This window comes from Pezoporus occidentalis, unplaced genomic scaffold, assembly GCF_034315485.1.
Source record: "Pezoporus occidentalis ecotype Australia unplaced genomic scaffold, CSIRO_AGI_Poc_V1 ctg15, whole genome shotgun sequence".
In the NCBI taxonomy this organism is placed as follows: Eukaryota; Metazoa; Chordata; class Aves; order Psittaciformes; family Psittacidae; genus Pezoporus; species Pezoporus occidentalis.
In genome coordinates, this window is record NW_026913316.1 from 444,493 (window position 1) to 471,193 (window position 26,701).

The window sequence follows — 26,701 nt, forward strand, 5'->3', positions numbered from 1 at the left end:
CTGAGCACCTCTGACTTCTGCCAGACAACTGAGAAGCATTACTTGTCACAAAAGGCAAGATATCTAATGGATGGAGCAAACCCAAAAAGTATTACTTTATTACAGTATCACGGAAACATCAGAGCTGAATTTGCTTGCTGAAATAGTTCAACTACATTTCTGTCTACTAGGAAGAAAATTACCTCTAATCCAGGTGAAACCAGGACAACTTCGGTTTATACTTTAATTCTGGATTCTACTCTCAGTCATGTCCAAAGAGAATAGCCGAGGAAATATTTTTTTTTAAACACATGTATCACAAACAATGAGTCCTCCTTGTCTGTCCACACAAGTGCATTTTCCAAATCATACTCCAAAACCTGGCCGATATGTAAAATACTCCTTTTAATTAGGATACAAAGCTGTTCTTAAGTCTAACAGATAGTGCTTACAAACCTCATTGATCAAGGTGGTTGAGTTCTTATGGCACAGGTTTGATGCATCAGCTACTTCAAACAAGTCTGTCTGACACACTTAAGGCTGTAACTATTTTTTTGTCAGGATTTTCTGCAGTTCTGCCACAAACTACCACAGTGCACTGCTTAGCTCCAGAGTTCTACAATTTTAGGAGCAGGACAAATTGATGTGAATGGTGCTAAATGACAGGAAATCACCTATTTATGCAGCAAGACACAGCAAAAAGAGGATCTGTCTGAATAGGCACTAGTAACAAAGTAGCTGACTGCATAAATATTTAACCAAAGTCAGTTGTTAGCAAAAGGAATATGCCACTATGCTTTCCAAGTGGTTAATCAGAGCCATGAAGCTACTGAGACAGTTAAACTATCAGAAAAGTTGCAGGAAAACAAGCCTTCTGAAAAAACAGAACTCAGGAGAAAGCTAAGCTAAATCATCTGTACAAAGCTTCTGTAGGTAGCTAAATCCTTCTTGAAGGCCATAAAAGACGCAATTATTATTAAAATCGTGGTATCAGTCACTTCCTGTTTTAAAGGTGTTCTGCAAAAGTTATACTTGATTCATTAAATATTCAAGTTTTGCACTATACCATGAAGGGAGATACCAATTAGGGTAGCTATTTTCAATACCTAATTCTGACAAGCTAGCTCTACCATAGTGAAAACAAGCAGAAACTCATGTTTCAGTCATAACACTGACAACAGAAAAGCTGATGAACAAGGCATGAAGAAAAGATGTACAGGACAATGCTTTTTGCCACTGCTGGAAGCTTCTTTTATCTTTCATGTGCTCTGAACATCACACACACCATCTATTTATGAGTGGTTTCCCCTCTAAACACACACAGAGGCTTCCCCTTCACAACTTCTTTTTATTTCCTTTTGACTTAGTCTATGCCCAAGATGTCTCATCAGCTCTTTTTTGCTATTCACTATCACTGTCTGTACCTGGTATGAATGACAGGTAGTTCTAAGAGGTAAACACCATGTGTCGCCTCAGCCAAGAAGTTTCAGTGATGCTGCCTCCAAAGAACAACAACAAACAACAGTAAAAATTATAACTTTTTCCCATGTTATTTCATGCAAACCCAAGGTTAAGATCTTGGCCTGCACACTGTTTAAAGCAGTCTGAAATACTGTACAAGAGCAAGACATTCTCTATCCCCTTCAAAAGGCCAGGAAGTCCACAATTCAATGCCAGCGCAGTCCCACACTCATTTAAAAGATAGGAAGTCAATGAACATCACAGCTAGGAAGAGTTAAAACAAAAATAACATGTATTAAGTCCTCCTCTGCCCACACTCTTCAGTGCTTCCCCTGAAGTTCTGCTTTACAAGCAACACTTTTAGAGTGAGCAGGATCCTTTTCTTGTTTGTAAAGTTCTGGCAAGACAATCAGCATTAAACAAACAGAACAAAGATGAATGTGACTAACACACATCCGAAGTAATCAAATCACAAATGAATACCGCTCTCAAGAAATGGACAACCCAGCATAAACACAGGGTAACTACTTACCATAGTGCGTGTTCAAGAAGTTCCTAGTGCAGAGTCTGAGCTGCCTGACATTCCTAGGTTTTAGCAAATGTAAAGGTAACACTGATAGGAAACAATGCAGGGTGTAACACAGAAGGGATGCTGACTCTTTCGCAATGAGTGGGAAAGAAAGAACCACAGGTCTCTCCTCAGAAGGGTCTAACTAGCATTCTTTGTACCGAGTGCTAACCAGGACCAGGAAAATATTATGTGCTGGAGAGAAAGAAAAATGAAAAATGGGAAAGGGAAAACAGTTAGGTCTCTGATCTAGCACTCTGCATCCTTGCCTTTTCAGCTGTATGACTTAACAGGCATCTTGTAAGTATGGTCCAAAAATAGAGTTGAGATAAAGCTGCGAGTTGAAAAGTGTGTGGTATGCTTTGTGTGGAGCCCTGACATAGGCCTCGAGGCATTTAAGTTACAGACAAGCAAAAATGCACAGACACAGATGAAACACACACATTTTAGGCTACATATATTGCCTCTGGTTTTATCTTCCCACTGGCTAGGTCCGTACACATCTTCCTTATGCTACTAATAACAATAGAAAGGGACTTTTTGTGTATATTATTTTGCTCCTTCTTGCTTTCAGTTAATACAGGCGTTCACAACAGGGTCCTTCAAATATCTCATGACCAATGGTACTTAAAAACCTACTGAGGATAGAGAACGTCAAGTTTATCTGCCAAGAGCAAGGGGCAGGACAGAGACAGTGCTGCACTTACAGCAATTTCAGAAGACCAGGAAAACCTGAAAAGTTGTAGGATAAAGACAGCAACTAAAGAAACAATGTTTTATCAGTGAGTAATGAAGGAAGAGTAAGGACAAAAAGAAGAGGACTAACCCTGCCAACAAATCTCCCCATAGTCCCCAGAAGCACAGCTGCATGGTAAGATCCTGCAGTGCTAGCAGAGCCCATTTTACCCTGTGCTCTTTTGCAACAGTGAGACAAGCTAGAAACACTACTTGCCTTCCAGAAAATCTGTCCTCACAGGATGCTCCCCTGAATGAACCCTACAGACAAGTCTTCACTGACTGGACCAGTCATGAAAAATCCTTGACAAAGCAGGAGGTCAAAACAAAAACAAGTTCCTAGCTGGCATCTGGCTCCTCCTCACTATCATGTTACTTAAGCTGAGCTTCTGCTTTCAAACAACTGACCTGGAACTAGTCCCTGCATTTTCTTCCTGGAAGTTTCCGAACAGATGCCTGCCTTTAGGGAGAGGGAAAAGAGAAGCATGCTTTGCTAAGGAAGCAGAGAGAGGACATGGTACAGAGACAGCAAAGCAATAACATTTTGCTGAAGACACTCTGTAACCAGGGTCATTTTGTTCCCCGGAGGCCTCCTTAACAATCTTAACCATGGTTTTTGTTTCCAAGCCATATAAACAAAACATACCAATTCTTTCAATAAGGTAATCGGTACTTTGCTTTATGTTGTATGTGCCAAAATGTAAAGCATGGCAAGTGTCAAGTCAGACTTTGTAGTTTTCCAATGCGAAATCCTATGGGCATCACCAAACAACATACACAGGAGTACTACTATCTACACAGATGCTGTCCTGCACTCGAGGACTAGAACACATCTGCAAAACAGGGCTCCTGCAACCAGCCTTCTGCTATTGTAGAATCCTGTTTTATGTAACCTACAGCAGAGAGCAATACCTTAATCATGAGCTTCACTTAAATGTTTAGCCTAATTCTTTCTTGGTATGCCTTGCGCCCGCAGCTGCCATTTCCTCAATAAGTGTTCTGAGAACATCACACAGACATCAAGCACTGAAGATCGCTTCTGCGCAGATTGCAAAATTGCTGACAACACCTTTCATGTTCCCCCACACATAGCAGCCATCGAACCAATTATTACAATCACAGTTTTGCCAAAACCTTTCCCTTGCATGCGCAAGACAACTACTCTCTCATAATCAAAGTAGCAAGTTCTCTGCAGACTAGTGTGAATTGCAAAATAGAGAACCTTCTTAGTCTTCCTTTACACCAGAGTTGTTATTAGTGTAGAGTGCACACTCTCACTTCCTCTGTGGGCATGGATCAAGGAACTGTGTCTGCCTACTCCTGCATTGCACGTAAGAATGTGCTTAGCTAAACCAGACTTAAGCAATAGGATCTGATCCTGATTTTACAAAAAAACAAAACAAAACAACAAAAGCAACCTACCCGCAAACAACAAATAAAACCACAAAAACAAAATCCCCAAACCAAGCAAAAAACCAAACCAAACCAAAACCCCAAAACAATTACCAAAACAAGAGAAGCTAACACTTCTGCCCACTGTCTCTTCGCCCTTATACCATTCATACCTAACCAACAGCTGCAGCTTTTACTATCTACAGGTGTGTCCTGGGTTCAGCAGTAGCAGTCATGTTTCTCCTTCTTGGTAGCTGGTGCAGTGCTGTGTTTTGACTTTCGGCCTGGGAACAGAGCTGATAGCGATGTTTTGGTTTGGCCAAGGACTTTGTGAGCCTCATGCTCTGCCAGGGAGGAGAGGAAGCCAGGAGGAAGCAGAGACAGGACACCTGACCCAAACTGACCAAAGAGGTATTCCATACCACAGCACGTCATGCCCAGGATGTAACTGCGAGTTAACCGGAAGGGCTGGGAGACTGTAGGGTTGGAGGAGGTATCAGTGAGAGCTTGGTTGGGCTGGGGGGGCAAGTTATCGGTCGGCTGGTGGTGAGGTGATGTATCCTCTTCCCTTGTTATTTCCTTTATCATTATTATTATTGGTGGTAGCAGCAGTGATTTGTGTTATACCTTAGTTACTAAACTGTTCTTATCTCAACCTGTGGGAGTTGCATTCTTTTCGATTCTCCTCTCCGTCCCTCTGGGAGTAGGGGGAGGGAAAGAAGGGGGGGAGTGAGTGAACGAGTTACCTGACTGGGTTTAAACCACGACAAGGTGAAGAGGTAAAATTATCGCTGTAACTCCCGTTTTCCAGAGTCTGAAGACAAGCCATTATATACTCAAACAGGCTCATTTACCAGTGGAGAACCCTGAACCTTCCAAGGCACACAGTCACTGTGTGCAGCACTGTGTCCAGTACTACTACTATGGCTTTAGAAGTCATAGCAACTTAGCTGAAGTTTTATAACACATTTCTATTAAACTGCTGCATGTGCAGTTTCATGTCTGGTTGCATACATGTCCCTGCACTCCAACAGAAACTTTGCAACTGATAAGCTGAAGCCCTCCTCCAAGATTTGGCCAGACTCAAAACTTCTCAAAGTTTTGCAGGGGGATGGCACTATAACTGCTTTTGCATTATTTTCAGAGGTAAAAAAGGATCTTAAACAAAACAAAAAAAAAAAAACAACACCAAAAACCACAAACAAAAACCAAACAGACCGTCCATACAACATCCCTAAAGATCAAAATAGAATTCCAAACACCACTTGTAGCTGTCAACTAAAAAAAGACGGCTGATTGGAAAAAGAAAGAAAAGAGAGGCGTTACTACAAAGCAACAGCTTAGAGAGCTTGTACTAAAGCATCCTGCAAATCTTAATCATATTAACTGTGAGCATAGTAGTTATATCAAGATAGTCTGATATTCAAACCAAACCTACCAGATGGAAAAACTGGTACATTATGATTTTACAAGACACTTGCTCAGAGATGCACTGGGACCCAAACAGAGCTTGAGTTAATATCAAAAAGCTCAGCTCTGCACTCTCTTGGCACTTTTACATACAAGACAAAAGTTCAGGTAAGAAGGATGTCTATTAGCCATTTGAACCAAATGCCAACACAACTATCTAACAATCTCAGCATAAAAGCTCCTAAATGAGAGAAAAGATTAACGCAGCGCAACTCCAAGAGCAAACACTCACATCTATTGCATCTCTTTCAAATATGCGGAGCTGCAGAAACAGCTCAAGCTTGATCTTGCGTTCTTGAAAAAGCTCCTCCATCTGAGATTGGGCCTCATCCAGCTGCTGCAGGACTGTCTCTATGTGGTTGATCGAGCTGTTATGGGGGGTCTTGTTACTAGAGATGGCGGAATCCCTATTTAAAGGGGAGAGAAGGGAAAAAAAAGAAAAAAGAGCACTATTAAAAAAAAACTCCCAACAATAAAACATACAATTAGGATGCTATATGTGACCACAAAATGAAGACTGTTTCAGATAAGGTCAGTGCAAGCCATACTACATGAAAGCTAAATCTGTATGCCTTTGTTAATAAAAGTCAAAAATATGTTTTTGTACTTGAAAAAACATTAGGAAATCAGAATAACTCAATTATTTGACTAATGCAACTAAGGCTTAACTAAGGACATTCTGTTTATAGGAGAAATAAAATTTAAAACCAGAGACAAACCCTTTTATTTAATTACTATCAAGTGGCATATGATAACTATTTACGTTACCGAACCTTCCTGCAATTAAAAAAAAAAAAATAATCAAAATTAGATAATAATAAAAACCCCATTACTTAATCTTTTACTTTACTTAATCTTTTACTTACTGCAAATTCACATACAATAATATCAGCTCCTGCAAAGAAGACATGTACCAGGGTAGCTGGGGCCCAAATTTATTTAATTGTTACTGAGTGAGCAATCAGTCTGAATGGACTGCAGACTGATGGCCTTGACTACAATAAAGTTACTCAGTCAATAAAAAGACTGTTGCTCAGAACTCAGAATGCTGTAGAGCCCTGCATGTCAGACTACAAAGGCATACGACTGCTCCTATAAAAAAGGTAGCTTATGTAAACAAAATCTTCTTGTAGAGGTAGTGTTTATAAGCTGAGCTTCCTGTAAACAAGGGGTTAGAGACCATCAGTACAGCATGAAACATCATTGTTGTCCTAACATTTACCAGTTTTATTTATAGAATCATAGAATAGTTAGGGTTGGAAGGGACCTTAAGATCATCTAGTTCCAACCCCTTATAGGTCATATCTTGCAGTCATCACCTCTACCCTCAAAACAGAAAGAACCTCACAGAGTCAGATGTACAGTAGAAGAGATTTAAATAAAAAATTCTTTTACCTTAGTTGTTGTATAAGATCTTCACCTTCCTTTATGACATTCACTGTAACCTGAAGAGTGGTCTGTTGTTGTTGACCAAAACGTTTAATAAGGTCTTGGACAGCCTCCACAGACTCTGCATAGACATCATCAAGCAGTTCTTTCTGTAGCTCTTCAAGCCATGTCCACAGCTAAAGGAAAAGGGGAAAAAAAAAAAAAAAAAGAAAGAAGAAAAAGAAACTTAAGCCTCAGGCTCAGGCAGTCACTATTTCAGATCAGTCCCGCTGGACAAGAGGAAACAGACTGAGGTGGTGGAAAGAAACAGGATTTGCTTCTCTGCATAGAAAAATCCCATCCTCAATTTAATGAAAATGAGCCATTGTTTCAAATAAGGTTTTCACTTCATGGAAATACCAGGAAAGCTTTACCCGTGTTGCTAAGTCACCCTTTCTTTCCCATTTTCCTTCTACAGTACTGAGCGTATCTGACTGAGCAGCACACAGTTCATAGCGAGAATCCCATCTGCAGCTCTGCGAGAGTCCCTGGGAGGGAAATGCTATGGTAACACTCCCTGAGAGAAGGGAGGAAGGAAGGAAGGAAGGAAGGGAGATGTATTGTAGCCACCATCAAATTCACACTGCCAGGCTGACACATGCACACAGACAACGTAACACTTTTCAGTGGCCTTCAAAAAAAATGAAAAAGAAAAGAGCATTTCAGAAAACAAGATCCAGAGACAAATCAGATGGGAGAAATTATTTTCCAATCATGATCTCTACAGCTATGTTGTTTACCCTCTTGATTTCAACTTCATACAATTACAACAAAAATGATAATTAATTCCACCAGTTAATTCACATTTCCCCTTAACATGGCCACAGTCTTGTTCAGAACTGCCCACACACCACAGCTTACACAAAAATCCCTTGGTACATGCTAGCTATATCACTATTGGTAACTTGAATCCTACTGTGTTCTTTTCCACAATTTTATGAGACAAGCTGCTACATCCTAAGCTCTGTGTGAAAATTATTCATCAGCAAACCATTAGCTATCTATTGTGCAACTGTTAAAAACACTGCTGGAAGAGAGGGAGCATGGCTGTCTCCTGCAATGCTCCTATAAGCAGCACAGTGAAACAGCTACTATCACAGGAAGCATTCAAACCGGATCCCTCCTCTCTATTTTATCATCACATCCCGAATGCTGTGATTCCAAGACCAAGGATTAGAGTTTGCTTTTTATTCCGAAATAATAACTCTGATCTGATTTAAAGTATGAAGGTATTTTGACTACATTTTAGTCTATACTGTTTAGAGATACAAATAGGCTTTGCTAATTCTAAACCTAATTAAAAGATTAACATAGTTAAAATACAGACAGGAAACAACCAGAACTGACTTACTCTCAAATGACAGAAAAACAAATTCTGTTTTCTTTGCTTGACATTTTCGACAGAAACACACATTTCACACTTCCATTTGTATAATGTTCTTACAATAAAGGTTTCCTAACTAGCAATGGAGCTACATTAAAACAGTAAATTCAGTTAAGTACTCTAGATCTTAATTGGTTCCTTTGAAGCTTTATTTTAAAAACAAATATAAAACAAATGTCAGTTTTTGTACCTTAGAGCCGTACATGCCTCCTGAGGTAGCCTTTCAGTTAACTAAGCTATAAGCTACATTTTCACAATTGGGAAGAACTAATGCCATTTAACCAGACTTCTACAGATCTACCCCCCCCCTCCCAGAACTGCCTATTCATACACACTGTTATTCTGAATACTCATATGCTTTAAAGACAATGCCTGTCACAGATTTGAATGCAACTCCATAGCTGTAAACTCCACCAGCCCAAGACACAGCAGTCTTTCTTATTAAAAGGAGCACAAACAGAACTCACCAAGTGGGTCACAAAAGCACTCGTCAACATTCATTCCAGCAGAACCCAATGCAGCATCCAGTTTTATGGTCCCTACCCCCACTTCCCAAATGCATACTTAAGAATGCAAATTTCACTTTGAGACAAACGCAACTTAAAAGCAAGAAGCCTGACTATACCACCTGAAAACTTTACTCAGGTTTCAATGCCCAAAGGATATGTTTTTATTCCCCGGCTTATGAAGTTTGCGTCTGAACTGTAATAATAAGGCACCACCTTAGAGACCTTCCAAGTGAGCTGGCGTGTACACACAACCAGTGCAGCTTGCAACTGTGAAAATATATTTGAGAGTAACACTGTTGCTGCCTGCAGGTCTAATGTGTTCAGTACTGGCTGAAATACCTCTTCACTCTGTGCTTACTGCCCTGTCTATAAAAGGCTCAATTTCCAGAGATGTTTATCACAGGAAAACTGGGATTAAAACTGTTTTGTCTTAGACTGTATCAAGTTTGCCCCCTGGCTCCCTTACAAGCACCTGTACTGCAGCTCAAGACAGGTTTAAAAACTACTTCAATTTTTTCCAGTACATCTTTTGCAGCTGGGTTGTGTCAGACCTGCACAAGAGACACCTCACCTCTGCGTTTCTTATGCTTCACATACGCTTCAGCCACTTCTACAACTGGGTGGAGAGGACTTGGCAGAAGCAATACAACTTGCAAGCATTGGGCTGGTGATGTACTGTGTGTGCAAATACTCCCCTTATAGCTCACCCTGGATGCTGGAGACCAAGCTAACACAGAACAAGCAGACCTTTCCCTCTGCATAGCCAGTTCAAAGCCACATCAGCTGCCTAGAGCAGAGAGACAGGCACAAGCACAATAAAGTGTTACGCTGACTCGCTTAGTGCTTGGTCAGCATGGCATGGCTGTGAGCATGGTATCTTGCCCCCCAAGGTGCCAAAGGGCTCAAAAATACACTGTGTTTGCCTAGTTCATTAGCTGAATTGCCCGCTGTTTGGGAAAGAAAAATATTTACCAACGTGCAGAAAGAGAAGGAGAGTAATTAGTATGCATTACTTGCCTAGCTGCGATTCATACACTGTTGAAAGTAGGACAATTTAAGCCATTTCTGAAAACACCCCTGTGACAGTTCCATAGAAAAAGTTATTCTAATACATTACCAAATAAGCTTTTTACATTTTCCCACCAAGTAAGTTTCTGACAAATAGCTTCTGCTCAAAATAATCTTGATGTTTATATACAGAAGTTAGAATAAAGCCACCACAGATGAACAAAGCTGTCAGGTTATTAAAGCTGGATAGAAATTCATACATTTTACTGAGAGGAGCTTAATTTATAACGGGTAGCAACAGTCACCTGGCTTCTTTACAGCTTAAAACCAGAATGAACTCTGGATATACTGGAAATTACATAGTTTACCTTTATCTTTGGATACAGAATTATGGATGAAGACAGTACAAGGTTGTACGGCAAAGCCAAAAGAAAGCAAACAGTTTACAGCAGGGGGGAACAGAGACTAGAGCTTACCCATACATGATCAGCAGTGCAGAACTACAGATTTTATAGTGCAATGATTTTCTGAGGTAACGCATTATTCCATAAGCGAAAGCTTGGCAACAAAAATCCAGTGGGGGAAAAAAATCACAAAGTTTTCATTATAAAACTATTAACTTTCTCTTGGTGTGAACTTTTAAGCAACTTCCATGCATGTCTTACTCTATTCTCTGTAAAAGCAGCAGCACGAAGATCCCTAAACAAACCGAGTCCTGTGTCCTCAGTAAAAACTTCATCCAGCAACAACACAGCACTAACATACAGTGGGAAAAGCATATAAAATAACTCAATCCAGTCACAGAAGGAGGCTCTTCTGCTCTTTTCATCTGTTTTTCACATTTTATCAGAATTAAAATTGGAGAGGGAAATCAAACTCTGAAACCCTGACAGGCAAATGTTTCACCCAGCAGATTTTTTTTCCTTGACCTAAATTTAGCACAGACTAAGAAACATCTGCTTGAATGAGCCTGCATCCTGTGCTACCTCTTTCCTAAGTTCTTGGGAGCACGCCATTAGTCACTGAGATGGTATTATTTTATTGTCTGCAACATCCTGGAAGTTTCAGTGTTTCCATCATGGGCCTCTATCCATTTAAGTCCCATCTCTGCAATGTCCTGAAAGACTGCACCTAAATAAGACCTTATTATATTTTGCTGAATATAATCAGAGAAGAATGATTTTTGAGTGAATATGTTAGTCATATTAGGGTAAGATATCCATCACACTCTCTCAAACTTTATTTTTCATTTTTGTAATAATGGCTTTTGGATATGTAGTCAGCCTTCTCAGAAGGGTAAGACACAAAAGGCACACAGCTTCTGCATGTAAAACTGCCAATTCCTCTTTTTGCCCCTTCCCCCCAAGCACATATACTGTTGCAGTATGTTTATTACCATAGGCACATTTGCTGAAGGAGCTATTACTTGTACAGGCAATAGTATTCCCTGACAAGTAGATCTGTGCATAGAAAGGGGCCGATGTGTGTGTGTCTGCCTGTAAGTTTTGCCTTTCAGGACATCCAATGGACAAAACCTGTGTCTTTAAAACAAACAAACAAACAGACAGGCAACAAAAGCAAACCCAAAATATGTTAACCTCCCTGGAGTTTGTCTTCCAGGGTCTTTCAGCAACATTTAAGATATTAAATACACAGTTTTGTTTTTGTTTTTCTTTAAATTAGATCTAATTATCTTTAAAAGCTTCAAAAAATCCCTATCTATTCTACAGTTATAACAAAATCAATTTCCTATTTCAAACAAATTCATCCTTGACGCAAAACCAAGTTGCTCAAATGTTCCTAAAATTACATCAACCCCTGTTAGCATTTTTCCCATTTCTTAACTGAACAAGAGAAGCATGTCTATACCACAGCTTTACACAGTTTAAAGGCCTATTTCTGCCTCACTTTTCTCAAGCACTTAGTGCTATTTCAACAATACTTGGACTTAAATTTGATCCCTTTTTTTCAAGTAAAGTAGCTACCAGTATTGAAAAAATGGAGAGACAACCTGTGCAGGGTAACTGGATTCCAGCCCTACCAAACCAGTAAACCACAAGACACTTTAGTGTGCTGCCACCAAATGTGTTCCTCTTATTTCAGATTTAAAAACATTTCTCAGCTCTCAGATTCACAATGACTGGCATATCCAAGTACTGACCAGAGACAGCACAGACAGTTGGGGTTCTTCAGCCTGTAGAACAAAAGGCTCTAGGGAGACCTTAGAGCAGCCTTCCAGTACCTAAGAGGGCCTACAAGAAATCTCAAGAAGGACATTTTACATGGACAGGCAGTGACAGGACAAGGGGAATGGCTTTAAACTGACAGAGGGTCAGAGATTAGATACCAGGAATAAATTCTTCACTGTGAGCGTGGTGAGGCACTAGAAGAGGCTGCCCAGAGAAGCTGTGGCTGCCCCATCCCTGGCAGTGTTCAAGGCCAGGTTGGACAGGACTTGGAGCAACCTGACCTAGTGGAAGGTGTCTCTGCCTATGGCACGGGAGTTAGAACCAGATGACCTTTAAGGTCCCTTCCAACCCAAACCATTCTATGATTCATGTATTTTTGCCAGACCCATCACACTGAGCTGTGCTATAACAACACAATAAAAAAAGTTAGAGGTGCACAGAAGTCCAAGGAACAGAGCCTTCACACTTAGATGGGGGCATCCAAAAGCTGCTGTGCTGCCTGGAAAGGGCACACAGAGTAGAAACCAGCCTTATTATGACATTCAATTTTAACCTGTAGATCACCAGTACATAAGACTCAAATACTCAGGGGTGACAGGCAATTAGAAGAGGTGCCACCTCAGGCTCCACACTGGAATGAAATTAATGAAAAGCTGCATGAATGTCTACCCTTACATACTGGAGGGACATATGCAATACAGGGCATATTTCTGGCAGTAAGTTGTGAGACAAAGCAAGACCATTATCAATAAGGTTTACTGAATCAAATACATATTCAACATAGCTAGATATTAATGAATCAACAGCATTATGGCCAGCCCAAGGCCTCCTCAGCCCTCTCATGGGCTGGCATCCTCCAAACAATGCCACATCTCAGTTTCAGAGGACTCAGCTTCAACAGCTTCACAGTCCACTGTTTCATTACTTTTGTTCAGGAACAGTGAGGTTTTGTATTTGAAATCTCAGCCAATTCCACTTCCCTTTTCTTTGTCTCAGCCTCAGTCTATTCTGGTGCAAAGTTTAGTTTGAGTAAGATGAAAAAAAACAAGATAGACATCTTCTAGTAACACCATTAAACATATTGTGTATACATAAGAAGCGCTCTGAGCTGTTTTATGATCAACTTGTCAGAATACACACAAAAGGTTATATGCAAAAAGCCAACAGGCTCTTAAGAAATCATTCTCTTCCACATACAGTCAGCCTGCTCTGTATTCCCACAGCTGACACCAGGAAAATATCTGTTGCTCTGCTTTGGCACTACTACAAACACCTGGCTTGGCCAGGATTTCAGCCTTCCCACTCATAGGTGCTGAGGGAGCCATTTCGGAGAGAGCGTGTGCGCGTGTGTGTCTGTATCTGTGTATGGAAGAATGTGAATTCACACCAAAATCCTATTCATTCCTACTTGGTGACAGATTTCACAGCAAAGTACCATGAGTTTTGCCCTATGTTTTGCACACAACCTTTTATGATAACCATTTATTTTGAAAACATTTTATCTGTGCAATTATTTTTTTTTACCTTATCCTTCCCTGTTATGAAATGTCAAAAGGCATAAAAGAGATAAGGGATTAATTGTCTTGCAATAGTCAACAGTTTCAGTGTTCAGTTATCTATCCTCAGGGTGGGAACCTGCCAGGACACAGTTTCAATGCAAAGATTTGGATGGGGGTATCTACAGTCCCAAAAAATTTTACACCTTGCAAGCACATGGCTTAACTTCATCATTTACTTAAAAATTTGCCTTATAGACTGAAATTTGTCACTGATTGCATGGGAGATAGAAATCAATATTCACAATCTTACAAACTTAAAAACTAGTAATAACAGCGTGGAATCACAACTTACGTATAAGCAAGCAACCAATTTTCATGGATTACCATTAAGCGAAATGAGTAACAGTGACACCATTACATAACATTGTATTTCTAGCTTCCCTGAATACATCCTTTTTTTCCCCAATGAGAAATGTGGTCTATTGAAGTTAGCCTATGAGAAATCTGAGAACTTATTTGTTGTTTTCTTATGTTTGTAAGCTACAGGGAGCTCTACCAGCCTGTAATCACCTGACTACAGAACTTCTGGAAACATTAAAGACAGCCAGCATTTCCAACGTGCACACACACTACACAGCTGCTTTGTGCACAGGTATAGCAAAAGTCTGTTACTTTCAGGATGTGTCAAGCCAATCTATTGCTTTTGTGGCAAGCAAGCAGCCTCTGAAAGCAGAAACTGTGCTGATTTACTAAGCGTGAACAGAGTAACGGTCTGTGCTGACACTGCAGGGCTGATGCTTCCCAGGGAAGCTGGGAAAAGTTGCAGACAAATTCTGTGTGAAGCATAAAGGTTATGTAAAGCTACACAGGAGAAGTAGACTTGGAACACTCTCATCCAGATGAGGAGCATTCATTCAATACGAAGTATTTCTGGGGAAAAGAATAAAACTCACCAAAACATCATACTTCAAAAAAATCAAGGGATTGGATGGATATCAGAGCCACATTCCAAAGCCTCAAAAGAGCCAGCTACTCACATTACCAGCTTTTCTCAGCTCTCTGGCTCCCTCCAAACTGTCACACACAAACATGGTTTTTATTCTTCATGCCTATTTTTTAGACCAAGAAAACACACAAAAACCCACAAGAAGGAAATTTCACCCTGAATACTTGAAAAGCAAGACATGTTGGTGGCATTTTGCTTTTGTATTTGTTTAGAGGGATTTGTTGTTTGTTTGCCTGTTTGTTTTAGCAACTGAAGCATCTATTTCTGGTTCAACAAGTAGCATATTATCCTACTACTTGAATTCCTCTCTTGACTAGCTAAGAGTAATTAATTTCTTCACTCCCCCATACAGCAGAAAGGTTACGTGCTTACAGGTATGCACTAATTTATTCAGTAACTTCCCACATCCTGCAGGAGAACAGCAATTCTCCTGCCAACAAAGCACAGATGACTTTCAGGTTTAGGGCATTTTTATCTTCCATCTGCTTTGTGATGCCTTCTCAGCACTCCACATGAATGTTTGATAACAAACATGCTCTTGAAAACAGATCAGAATACAGAAAGCACAAAACAGCTTTGAGCTTGCTATTTCATTGCACCGTAACCAAAGGACTAGTCTACTAAATATGAGCCACACTCGTCTATATTTTTAAATAGAATACAAATAAATAAGAGACTTGCTACATAAATAACTACTCTTTTTAATTTTCCTTGCTTTATTACACATAAAGGCCAGCCACATGACAAACAAAAAATCAACATGTGTACACCAGCCACAGTACCTTTTCTCCGAAAATCCAGGCTGCAAAGAGGCTGCCATAGTAACTAACAGCTGTGTGTACTTAGAGGCTCACAGTGATATCCATTTTCCCAAAGAAATAAATCAAGATACGGAATATCTTTTTTTTTTTTTTTTTGATACATTATTATCTAGGGGAGCAGTGGCAACATTCCAACACATCTGGATCAGCATCCCAGAATTACTCCACAGTGACTCGCACATCAGTCTGTGTTTCATTTTTCTGGGATTATTTAAAGCCCTTTCCTTGCAAATCCTTTTATGGTCTCCGTCTTTTATCACTACAACCAACTGTATCCATTTAAATACCATTCCATTTGCTCTACTTAATGCAAATTAAAACAGGTAATGAAGAAATTTATAGAAACAGTGAACATGTTACAGAAGAGGACTACTCCCATGCTTCACAACAGGTAATGGAACAGGGTAGCAAAGTAATGGAACAGCACTATGTGCTTGAGCAAAGTGCAACAAAAAAGTTGTCCCCCAAGAATAGCTTACAATACAGCATTTATGTTTTGCTTAAACAAGCAGAGCCCTGGAAGAATACCGACAAGGAAGTATCTAACAGAAAACTGATGGGGGAGCTATGTACTCATGTCTGGAGCTCAAAAGTAATTCAATCCTGACCTCCTTCAAAGACCAACTAACTCCCTTCTGCATTTGTTTCAAATGCAAAGCAGATGTTTCATATACAAAAAACTCCCACCCTTATCCTCCACAAGGTTTTGCTGAAGAAGCTACTTTGAATACTATACTTCCCCACTGAACAAATCATTTCTCAGTGTAGTGTGAAGGGAAGGAAGACATCTGATATGCTGTGATCCAGAAGCCTTTAATATTTTCACCTAGTTTGAGCAGAAAGAAGATTTAACACGAGATCTAAACAGAAAGTAAGTAATGTACAGTTGTTGAAATTTGCCACTATCTTAACCTAAAACCCCCTACTAAAGTCATTATTTTTGCTCTAGCCTATTTCAACCTCTCCCATGAGCTTAGAAATTCATATGATCTGTGTTCTGAACTGGAGCAGAAAACTGATTTGGCTGAAAACTGAGTGTGTTTCATAGAAGCATAGCATGGTTTGGGTTGGGAAGGACCTCAAGATCAACTAGTTCCAACCCCCCTACCATGGGCAAGGACACTTTCCACTAGATCAGGTCGTGCTAGGCCCTATCCAACCTGGCCTTGAACACTGGGGCATCCACAACTTCTTTGAGCAGCCTGTTCCAGTTTTCTGTTCCGGGTATATTACTTCAACCTTTGAAGAAGACTGAAAATTGCAAACATGAGGCAAACCACTGTCATTATCAGGTAAGGTATCTTTAGTTTGTGAAGAACCATCAATATACAGAATCAAAATGTAATGTGTAAACTGGAGAAACTAAAGAGTCTCTCTGGGCAAAAGGATTGCCTTAAGTAGCCTTGTGCTTCTGCCATGTGTTTCAGTCTCCTAAACTGTGGCAGTCTCACCCTGTGCCTGACAACTCAGTTAACTGTACTGGAGAGCTCGCTGGATTGAAAAAGCAAAACCACAAGTGCACAATATCTCTCCCCATAGGCCTGCCTTTTAGCTGCATCAGTCCCCTGATCTGACCCTCCCCCCTTCCCTGTGACTGAAAAAGCATGTGTACTTGCACAAGAAAGGAGGTAGAAGCTGCTTTTGCTTCAAAGTAAAAAAAAAAACAACCAAACAAAAAAAAACAACCAAACATTAAAAAAAATACATAAACAAAACAATCATCCTACTCCAGCCCCCAATCTACAGTGAATTACAAACCAAAGCCTATTGTACAATAGTGGTTTCATGATTTCCTATGGCAAGGTTCTAACAATGAAAGTAACATTGGACAATTAGCAGCTTAATGTTATGACTACAATTTAGCAGCAGTTTCTTACCTCTTTAACATGAGTGTGAAAGGACACAGACATGTCCAGCAGGATCTTGCGCTGCTCCACACGCCTAACAAAATCCTGTATCCTGTCTTCGAGTTGATGAGCAGCTTGATAAATTTCCTCCGGGTCACACTCTCCAGTCTGAGCGAGCTGTTCAGCAGCTTCTAGGAGCTTATCTGCATTGGTATATGTGTTCTGTAGAGAAATAAGTTAATTTCAAAGGCTTAAGTGAAAGGAAATTCAGTCAGTGTATTTTAAAGCCATTCCACTAATGAAAACCAAAGGACAAAAAGGCCCTTGGAATGTATTTTTCTTTTATCTATTTTTTAAAGTAGTAGAATATAATCTTACCAAAGATTTTGTTGTATTTCTAGATACTTTTTCATTTAACTGTGCATGAATTCATTCCTTAGCTCCTTATTTACATCTATTCAAACATCGCCTCATTCCAGAACTCTGGGAGCCTATTTATTCATCTTTGGAATCAGTATTTTATATTCACAACTAGAATAAAGATCAGCCTAAATGTCTAGTTACTTAAATACTGGAAAGATCACTACAGGCATGGCCAGAAAACTTCTAATGTGTATTATTAGAGAGGTGAGAAAGTCCTGGCTGCTGGTAGGGATGCTTAACATCAAATCTGCACATCCAGCAGAAAGGTGGAAAGTGACCAGGCACAGAAGAATAAAATCTCTCTCCATCCTTACAGAAGTGAGGTACCCAAAATCCATGTGTCAAGTGGATCATCCATCATTTGTGAAACAGCAGCAACAGAAGAAAATTCAGAAGTTAGGTATGGCTAAGTGTTAGAGTAGAACAGTGTCCCAGTACATCATAGGATTAACAAATGCAGATCAGCAGTCTTATTAGAGACTTGGGTCAAAGCAGAAAACAGAATGGAAGAAGTCTGGTACCTGATATACTTAGAAGAGCTATGGTCCTGAGAAGAAAGACACATTTTAACAACTCAAAGGGTAGAACTTGCAGCCTGCATCTATACCTTTCTCATTTATTCAAATCAGGACTGATGCCAAACATTTGCTAAAATTTGGGTGTTCTTTTTGAGCCTAACCTTGGGTTTCCATGAGAATGGTTCTCAAAACAGACTCATCAAGAAAACATAGAAGGATGTTTACCTCTGCAGCAAACAGACTGAAGCCAAGTCTACATTAAAGAAGCTTTGCTTGTCACTACATCAGGTCTCATGATAAGTTTGAACCACGGACTATAAAAAAAGAAATCTTGACAGTATAAACTGTGCCCTTTTCTTTTCCCTTCTGCCCTTCCAACCTCAATTACATCAGGCAGAAACACCATTTGCCAAGACAAATTAAGTTTATGCAAATGTACTTTCCTTTGCCACAAATATAGTATCACACCTCCAATTAACATTATAATATCCCTGAAACTTAAATCCAAGCTTGGTCCTAAAACTCAACTAAGGGGCAGGAAATAAAAGCTCTCCTCCAGGGTCTCAAGAAATTACCAGGTAAACCCAGGACAGATTACCTGATTCAACGTAGCTTTCATGTATTTGGCAGGGGAGTTCCCCCTTTGTTTATTATGACCTATTTATATAAGGAATTAAATCCATGCTGATCCTTGATTTTGACTATGACCATCTTAGGCCCTCCATAAGCTTCAGCTTTTTAATTGCATGGAGAGGTAGAAATCTCTTCCCAGTTCCCCTGGGAAAGCCTGCACAGACTAAGATAAGCCTACCCTTTTTGGTGAGGAGTGCACTAGTCAACACTCCAGATCACTGACTCAGGCCATGCTCACCCAGAACACACTCTAATCTGTGCTTTGGTGTTTTGACTTCCATGGTTGCAGCTCACACGTGTTCTAGGGGCAAGGCTGAAGAGCCTTAAGGCACTCATCAAACAACAAGGACTTCATCAACCCAGAGAGCCACACCCAGCTGCAGATGGCTGAAACAGAAGTTTCCCATTTTAATGAAAACTTTATCTCACATGTGAAGCATTGTTTACGAATTCCAGGACTATCTTCATCATAACACAGGCCCAGGCACATCAGATTTCTCTTTCTGTAAACTGAATGGTGAACTGCCTGTACTTACAAATGATCACAACCTGGATGCTGCTTCAAAAGGAGTTGCAATTCTCAAACCTTAACAGCAGACACACTCCCTATCACTCAAATTTCTCTTCCAAGTGGAGCTGAAATATAATATAAATATTTATCTTGGTAGATAGTAACTGCCCTTTGGAATAAAAGCTGTAACAAATAGGGTCACTGTACTACCTACTGCCCTTCCCAACTCTTTGCTTACTTCTGAATGATGCTTGGAGGAAAAGAAAAAAAAGTAGTAATGTGAAGATTTTGAAAATGTTGGTCCCAAGGGGCAGCCACCAGTTAAAAACAGAAGGTTAGTCAGAAAGAGCTGGAGTTCTCTCTTGAAGCTGTTTATACCAATTTCCTAACTGACAAAGGAGGCTTCACAGTGACAAATACAAGGTAAGAGTTTTGAAACAGAGTAACACTTCTTTAGAGTATCTCTATTAGCACATCCTCCCCAAATCCAGGGAAAGACTCAGCCTGGCAAGAGCTTTAAGTCATTCTCTAGTCCATCCCTCCCACTGCAAAGTGGAATCAACTGTACTTGTGTCTTTAATAGATGTTTTTCTCCAAAACGCTGAAAAGACAGTGGCGAGTTTACCGTGTACCACAACAACATATCCAACTGCTTTCCTAATCTTCCTGTTGAGAAACCCTCTCTTCATATTCTTCAGAAAAAAAATGAGCACTATTATTTTTCCAAAGCATATGAAGTGACACAATCATATAAAAGTCAAAGGCTAAATTTAAAAGACTAGTGCAGAAATTAGTACTACTGACAATACCACAACAGAAGTGAGTTTATTACACTATGGAGAGGGAAGAGAGATACACACAAGGATGGAGGAAGACTAACAGAGGTACACAAATCATTAAAGGCAGAGAAAATTAAGATAGATTACTCATTAAATACAGTGGATGCTATCATGTGTAAGCATCAGACAACACACTTAAAAAGAAAAAGCAAAAGTACTTTTAATCTAAGGAGCAATTAAATTGCATAACTCACTGCCACAGGATCTGGCATACATTCCAAGAGTGTAAGTAGGTTCAGAAAGTAGCTAGCCCAACTGAGGGAAGAAAAGTCCATCAGTAACTATTAAACACTGGTTCTGATGCATCCTTCAGTTCCAGACATCACATAGGCTCAGATGACTGGGAATGTAAAGGTAACTTTTTTAAGCATACAGTCCCTTTTCCTTACGCTTATGTTGATAACCACAAGATACTCTAAGGCACTGACTTTGATATATTGCAGCCTTTCATGGGTAAAGTTAAAAACCAGTTCAAATGCATACCATTCTTCTATAACCTTAAAGAAGGTGAGAACAGGTGGCTGTAGGGAAACGATAGGTGTATTGAAATGAGGTTCAGAAGAATCTTTTTGGTGAATCTCTTGCACCAAGAAGATTTTAGAGGTCTTTTGCTCAGATATTGCCTGCACAAGGTGAAAAGAACTTATCTGTAGAAAAAGATCCACTATAATGCTTGCCATACACCTTTTAGGTTTTTTGAGAATAGACTACTGTCATAAACCAGACACTGATCATAGTTGCAACTGGAAAAGCCGACTTAGAATTTCATACAAAAATGCATGGGGAAGTACAACCATATTACTGATCTGCATCCAGTGCTTCTAAGCTGAAAATCTATGCACAGAAGTGAATCAGTTACATGAAGATTAGGAGCCTTGACACTTCGACTAAATGGTTTCATGGATACAAAGATGACCATAGAGAGAGGTGAAAAAAGAAAGGAGACAAAAATTAAGGTAAGTATAAAGCAAACTGGACAGGCTTCACATGAAAAGAGGAACACAACTTACAATAGTGGGTGCAAGTCAAAGTACGTGTAGCTACCAAAACCTAAGGAGGATTATTAGTCGCCTGAGTTTTAACTACCTAGTGTTCCTGTAGTGGTAATAAAAACTGTCAAATTAAGAGAAAAAAGCCCTCATTTCACACAAATTTTGAAGTGATTAGTTTTTAAGCCCATAGCCCACTGACTCTGAAACATCTTCTGTATTCAAGACACAACTTATTTTAACATCTCTTTGAATGCTGCTGAGGAACTGGAACCTCACTGACATTAAAAAAGAATGAGGAAGGAAGCAGAAGGGAAGAAATTTAATTTTTTGCTCTCCTCAAAATTAGGAGTTAGCCTTTGATCAGGAACATTTCAATACTACTGTTGGCCCCCTGCATTTGATAAAACATTGCCATGCCACCAACAGTTCACTTCACACTGCTTCCTCTCAGATTTCGACTGAGCTAACTGAAAACCCATGATTATGCCTAGGATCCTATTTACAAAAGAAGGCAACAAAACGCAACAAACAGTAACAACAGTAACAACAACCCCAAACCAAAACATAAGACTTAGACCAACCAGAAGGCAACAAAACGCAACAAAATGCAACAAACACTAACAACAACCCCAAACCAAAACATAAGACTTAGACCAACCAGAAATATAGGTAGAGAATAAATAAGCCAAAAGTTATTAATGCTTTAGTAAGGACTGCAGATTGCTTTCTTATACTTGAGCATAATCTTCCTTACACCACCAACAGGAATGCCTTTGGAGGCCTGCTTACATTCAGCTGTAGAGCAAGTAAGAGGAACAACTCAGAGGGTGTGCCTCTCTTGGCAGTCACTACACATTCAAGAGTTACAGATGAAAAAAAAATACTTATTAGATCATCTTGTCCACCCTTCTGTCAGTGGAAGATAGTCCCCTGTAGCACATTTAAGCTCTCTGACAAGTCTTAAGTTTTCAGTATCTCCAAAAATAGAAATTCCACCCATCCCCTAAAGAGACAATTTTAAACTCTAGTAACGTTCAGTTTCACGAAGTTTTTGCTAAGTATTTGCTTTACAGCTTTCTACTTTAAAATATAATACAAATTAACAAGACACTTCTTAAACAGTTTACATTCCACTAACAGCTCTACACACTTCATTCCCTTTGATTACTCAAACTTTTTTTTTCTTTGTGCAAATAACACAGTATTAAGTATAAGATCATTCAGGTTTTGTTAAGTGCCTTACAGAAACAGATTCCTGCTTGTCTGACCCAGAAAAATAAGTATTTCCACATGAAAAATATTACAGATTTTACTAAAAATGAACTATTAGGCATGCATATGGAAAATCCAGCATGTATATCTACAAAATTAACGATGCTTATTATTTTGGAAAATATTATAGGAAATCAATATTGAGGAAGTTTTCTGAAGGTATCCAAAGTCCTCAGCCACCAGAGTGCTCTAAGGCCACATTTATAATAAAAATACAATTAAAAGCATAATCACCCATTAAAGTCAATCTGTAAACACACTTTTGATTCATTCGCCCTAGTAGGTGTCACTGCGGAACCCTGCATGTCGCTTCAGAATTTTCTCATAATGCATCTTCTGTTTTGACAGAAGGACCACGCTATCAACCCTATCCTAATGAGGTTTTCCTTAAAGAAACTTAGAGATGTTTACTCTTACCAATCATTAAGGCTGGACAGACAGTGCACACTACTAATGGGAGGATTCTAACTTTCAGCTTTCTCATGGGTTTTGTTCACCCCACATCCCCTTTTCAAGTCTACCACTCAAACTAACTTCCTCTTGTTATGCTCCCCAAATTCCTTAGTATCTCCACTTATTTCAGCTTGACTTTTTCACAGAAAAGTATGTTCTGAAGTTCTATCATCAGTCCTGCTTAAGGCTAAACCAAGAGTCTTCCTATGGAAAAAGTGGTTTCTCTTTTCCCCTCATCAGACTGCTGTGGGGATTTGAGGGCTCCCCAATCTTAAAGTCAGAAATGCAGGCTATCAACTCATCTCCATCCTCCCTTATTGGCCACACAAAAGCTTAAAGACCTACAGTCCCTTGGAACTGAGTTACTTTAAAAGGAGAGCTTTCATTCTTCTGTGACTCAAACATTTGATAGCATACTTCTCAAGACAACAGCAGTAAATAATAGCAGCAGCAGCTCTGTTGGGCTTCAAGGCTCCCACTCTGTGGAAGTTTGTCTTTTTCTCATTGAAGCTGGAGCACAAAGGAGAGATTAAATAAAAGCTTGCAACAGAAACAAAATAGTCCATTCTTGGAACTGATTTTTTTTTGTACTGGAGCTACCTCTGCCCAGCCCTTCAGTGCCAGAGCAAGAATTTTTCATTTATCTGAATGACAAGTGTACAGCCCTTCATGTGACTGGTTTTACCTGTGCCACTTCTTCAAAGTCTTCATGGCGTTTCTGCAAAGCTCTAGCTCGATGCAGGGACTTTCCCACTCCAGTGTGTTTGCTAAGGAAAGCCTCTCCATGGTTTTCAATCCAATCCAACACCTGTGGTACAGAGAGAGACACACACAAAGATTCTTGAGTGGATGCACTGAATGTTGCAACAAAAAGACAGTTCTTGAAGAAACTAAGAAACTGTAAAGAGACTGCATACAATGAACTGCAATGTTGGTTACAATACAGCACTCCCATTGAAGGACATTAAATATATCTCATTAACTTTTCTCAAGACAATAACTAGCTCAAACTAGCTAAATTGTATGATCTAACATTATACGCTTATATTGAAGCCTACCAAGGACAACCTTATTTCTATACATTCATCAATCTGACAGTAATCTGATCCATGTGGCTAGATCCCTTGTGAGGGTCTCTATAATCTGTTTATGCCTCCAACTGACATGTTTCTGTAATGTAACACAAATGGAGTTTGCACATTCCCCAACAATGCTAGTGAATAACAGTAAAACTTTATTTTAGATGAGAAGTTGCTTCTCCTACTACATATTAAGTCAAGAAGAAAGATTCGGTAGTAGAATTAACTAACACAACTGAGTTTAAATCATTATGAGATGAACAGCAATGTCTGCATTCAGAGCATATGAAGGATTTTGTCCAAATTCTGAAGAAGCATCTCCTCAAAGCATCAAATAGACATAATGCGTACTGTAAATTTTATAGCTGAAAAAGTCAGGAATGAAAGACATTTTAAGGGCATTAAAGCTTCTACCACAATGACTTGGCTGACAGCTTTATAAATAGTAAAACCTGTATATGCAATTAGTTCATGCCAGTTAACACCAAGGATTACTGCACACATACCAAGTTTCTAATGAGTGAATGAACAAAAACATCTGGTCTCTCTCCAAACTAATACATCTTAGCCATATCTTAATTCATTCATTAGCTAGCATGCATATGGTATTTAATTCTTTTAGAAGATACTCAGATCTTCAAGAATGCTGTTCAGACTTAAAGGCAACTGTATACAAGCAATTTTCTTAAGTCAGCTAATGAGATTCATACAGTACTTATGTAGTGCTGGTACACTTCACTTAAACAAAAAAGAATGATGGCAATAGATGTTAAAACCTGAGCATTTTGTTTTGGTTTGAATATACCTGTCAGAAACCTGAAAATATCTCTCCTTACCTACTAGTCTCCTTTACTCTGATTTCTGAAATTAGGTGAGGTTTTCTTCCTTCCAGACTTGAGAACCATTCCTGAAACATCACTCATGGCTACACTCAATACGCATGTAATCTCACACACTATTCCCATACAAAACATCCATGCTTTCTTTAGTAGAAAAATGTGGTGTGATTTTCTCATTTATCGTGACCCTTAGATTCTTTTTTGGTTTGCAAATTCTCTCCTACTGGACATCTTCAAAACAACAAACAATCCTATAACACCACATAGTACAGCTATCTCAAATCACCAACACCTCAGTAAATCTCCTTATTCCATGTTATGCAACATTTGTTTTTCCTAGTAACTTCTGCCAAAAGAATATCATTGTGGTTTAGGTCAATGTAAGTTTTTGTTTGCTTCTTTCAAGGGAAAGTATTGATCAGAGAAACTAGAGTGAGAAGCCAAACATGGCCTCACTTATCTGTAAAGTTTATATTACCAGTGCTTTTGATTAGTTTCAGGACACTATTCTGCTTTTCTCATTATAAAATAGATAGAAAGAGACATTTTGGATGACAGATTTAGCCTGGACTCTGGAGACTACTAACAGTTATAAGCTAACAAATGAAATCAGCAACAAAATCTGTCCCAGAAAGCATGGGATGAAAAGCAGAAAGCAGTCCAGGGAGAATGATTTTTGCTCTAAATAATGCTAAGTAACTTTTCAAGAGAAGAAACTGTCATAGAAATCCAGTACACAGATCATGACATAAACGAGTCAACTAGAGAAACACTGATGCCCCTAAGTGAAATCTGTATGAATATAAGTCTTATTAGTGGTCATAGCTTCTTACCTTGATTCTTAACAAAACCAAGAAAGCACTTTCTAGTTGGGAATTTCACAGCACGTAAAGAGAGAGTCAAAGTTAAGGTATGCTCCTGCAAAAGTGAGAACTTTTGCATACCACTTTATCCAAAGGACAGTGCCATCAGCTGGCACTGGTATTAGCCATTTAGCAACCTTATTTGATGCATTTTCTTCCTGGGAGAGGTAAGAGTTACAGAAACCATCATACAAAGTCACTAAGGACTCTTCTACTAATACAGAAAGCAAACGGAGTTCACTCTGGTGATTCAGTAATACGTAGGAGTTTAAGAGGCTCAACACTTTTCCATGAAAGGGTGAATATTATTATCCACTGTAACAAGTTGCTTTAACGATGCAATTAAGCTCTAACTGCAGTCTCAGCAGAACTATACTTATGCCCAATATAGAATCTAGAAAAATGCTTATTTTTCTAGCACCAATACTGAACATATAATGGAAGAAACTACTATGGAAAAAATAGTTTCATTTTGAAAAATTCATTGCTCATGGCTGTAAATTATGTGGTTTGTATATGCTGCTGGCAGAAATAAATAACCTGATTTCTTGCAGATTCAACGTTCTCATTTTCACCAGTCTTTCATGCATTATTATCCAGTGCTTACTACCCACCCCTTTGTCTACTTTGTACACACTCACTTTCCTGATTCCCACCACTTACTTGGTGCTGGCATAACATTCAGAAGGGGAAGATGGAAATCTCTGCATTCCTGATCTTCAGGTAGTTAAACTGCAGAAACACTCTCTCCCAAAAAAAAGAACTATTTTACACTGGAACCGCCTTCAAAACCCACAAGGGACTCACCCAGTGAAATCAGTATTATGTTGATGCTGAGCAAGTAGTAAGCATTCTTGGCCCACCCTTCATTAGACAAGGCTGACACAAGTGACTGTTACAACAAAAACTGACGGAGTCTTTGAGGGAAGCAGATCAAGGAAGGAGAAGCAGAACATTTATCCAGAACAGAGAAGAAACACTTT

The 26,701-nt window shown here is 39.3% G+C and overlaps 1 protein-coding gene across 3 annotated transcripts in view; it reads right to left on the reverse strand.

The window, feature by feature from the left end:
* The window catches only part of TRIO (trio Rho guanine nucleotide exchange factor), a 241,931-nt gene that overhangs the window by 108,103 nt on the left and 107,127 nt on the right, over positions 1-26,701 (reverse strand). For all 3 annotated transcript variants that reach the window (XM_062610805.1, XM_062610806.1, XM_062610807.1), the window contains exons 10-13: positions 23,623-23,745; positions 17,327-17,518; positions 7,001-7,170; positions 5,838-6,012 (exon numbers count right to left, since the gene is read on the reverse strand). In XM_062610805.1, coding sequence (XP_062466789.1) covers positions 5,838-6,012; positions 7,001-7,170; positions 17,327-17,518; positions 23,623-23,745 — 660 coding nt within the window. The remainder of the gene's footprint in view (positions 1-5,837; positions 6,013-7,000; positions 7,171-17,326; positions 17,519-23,622; positions 23,746-26,701) is intronic.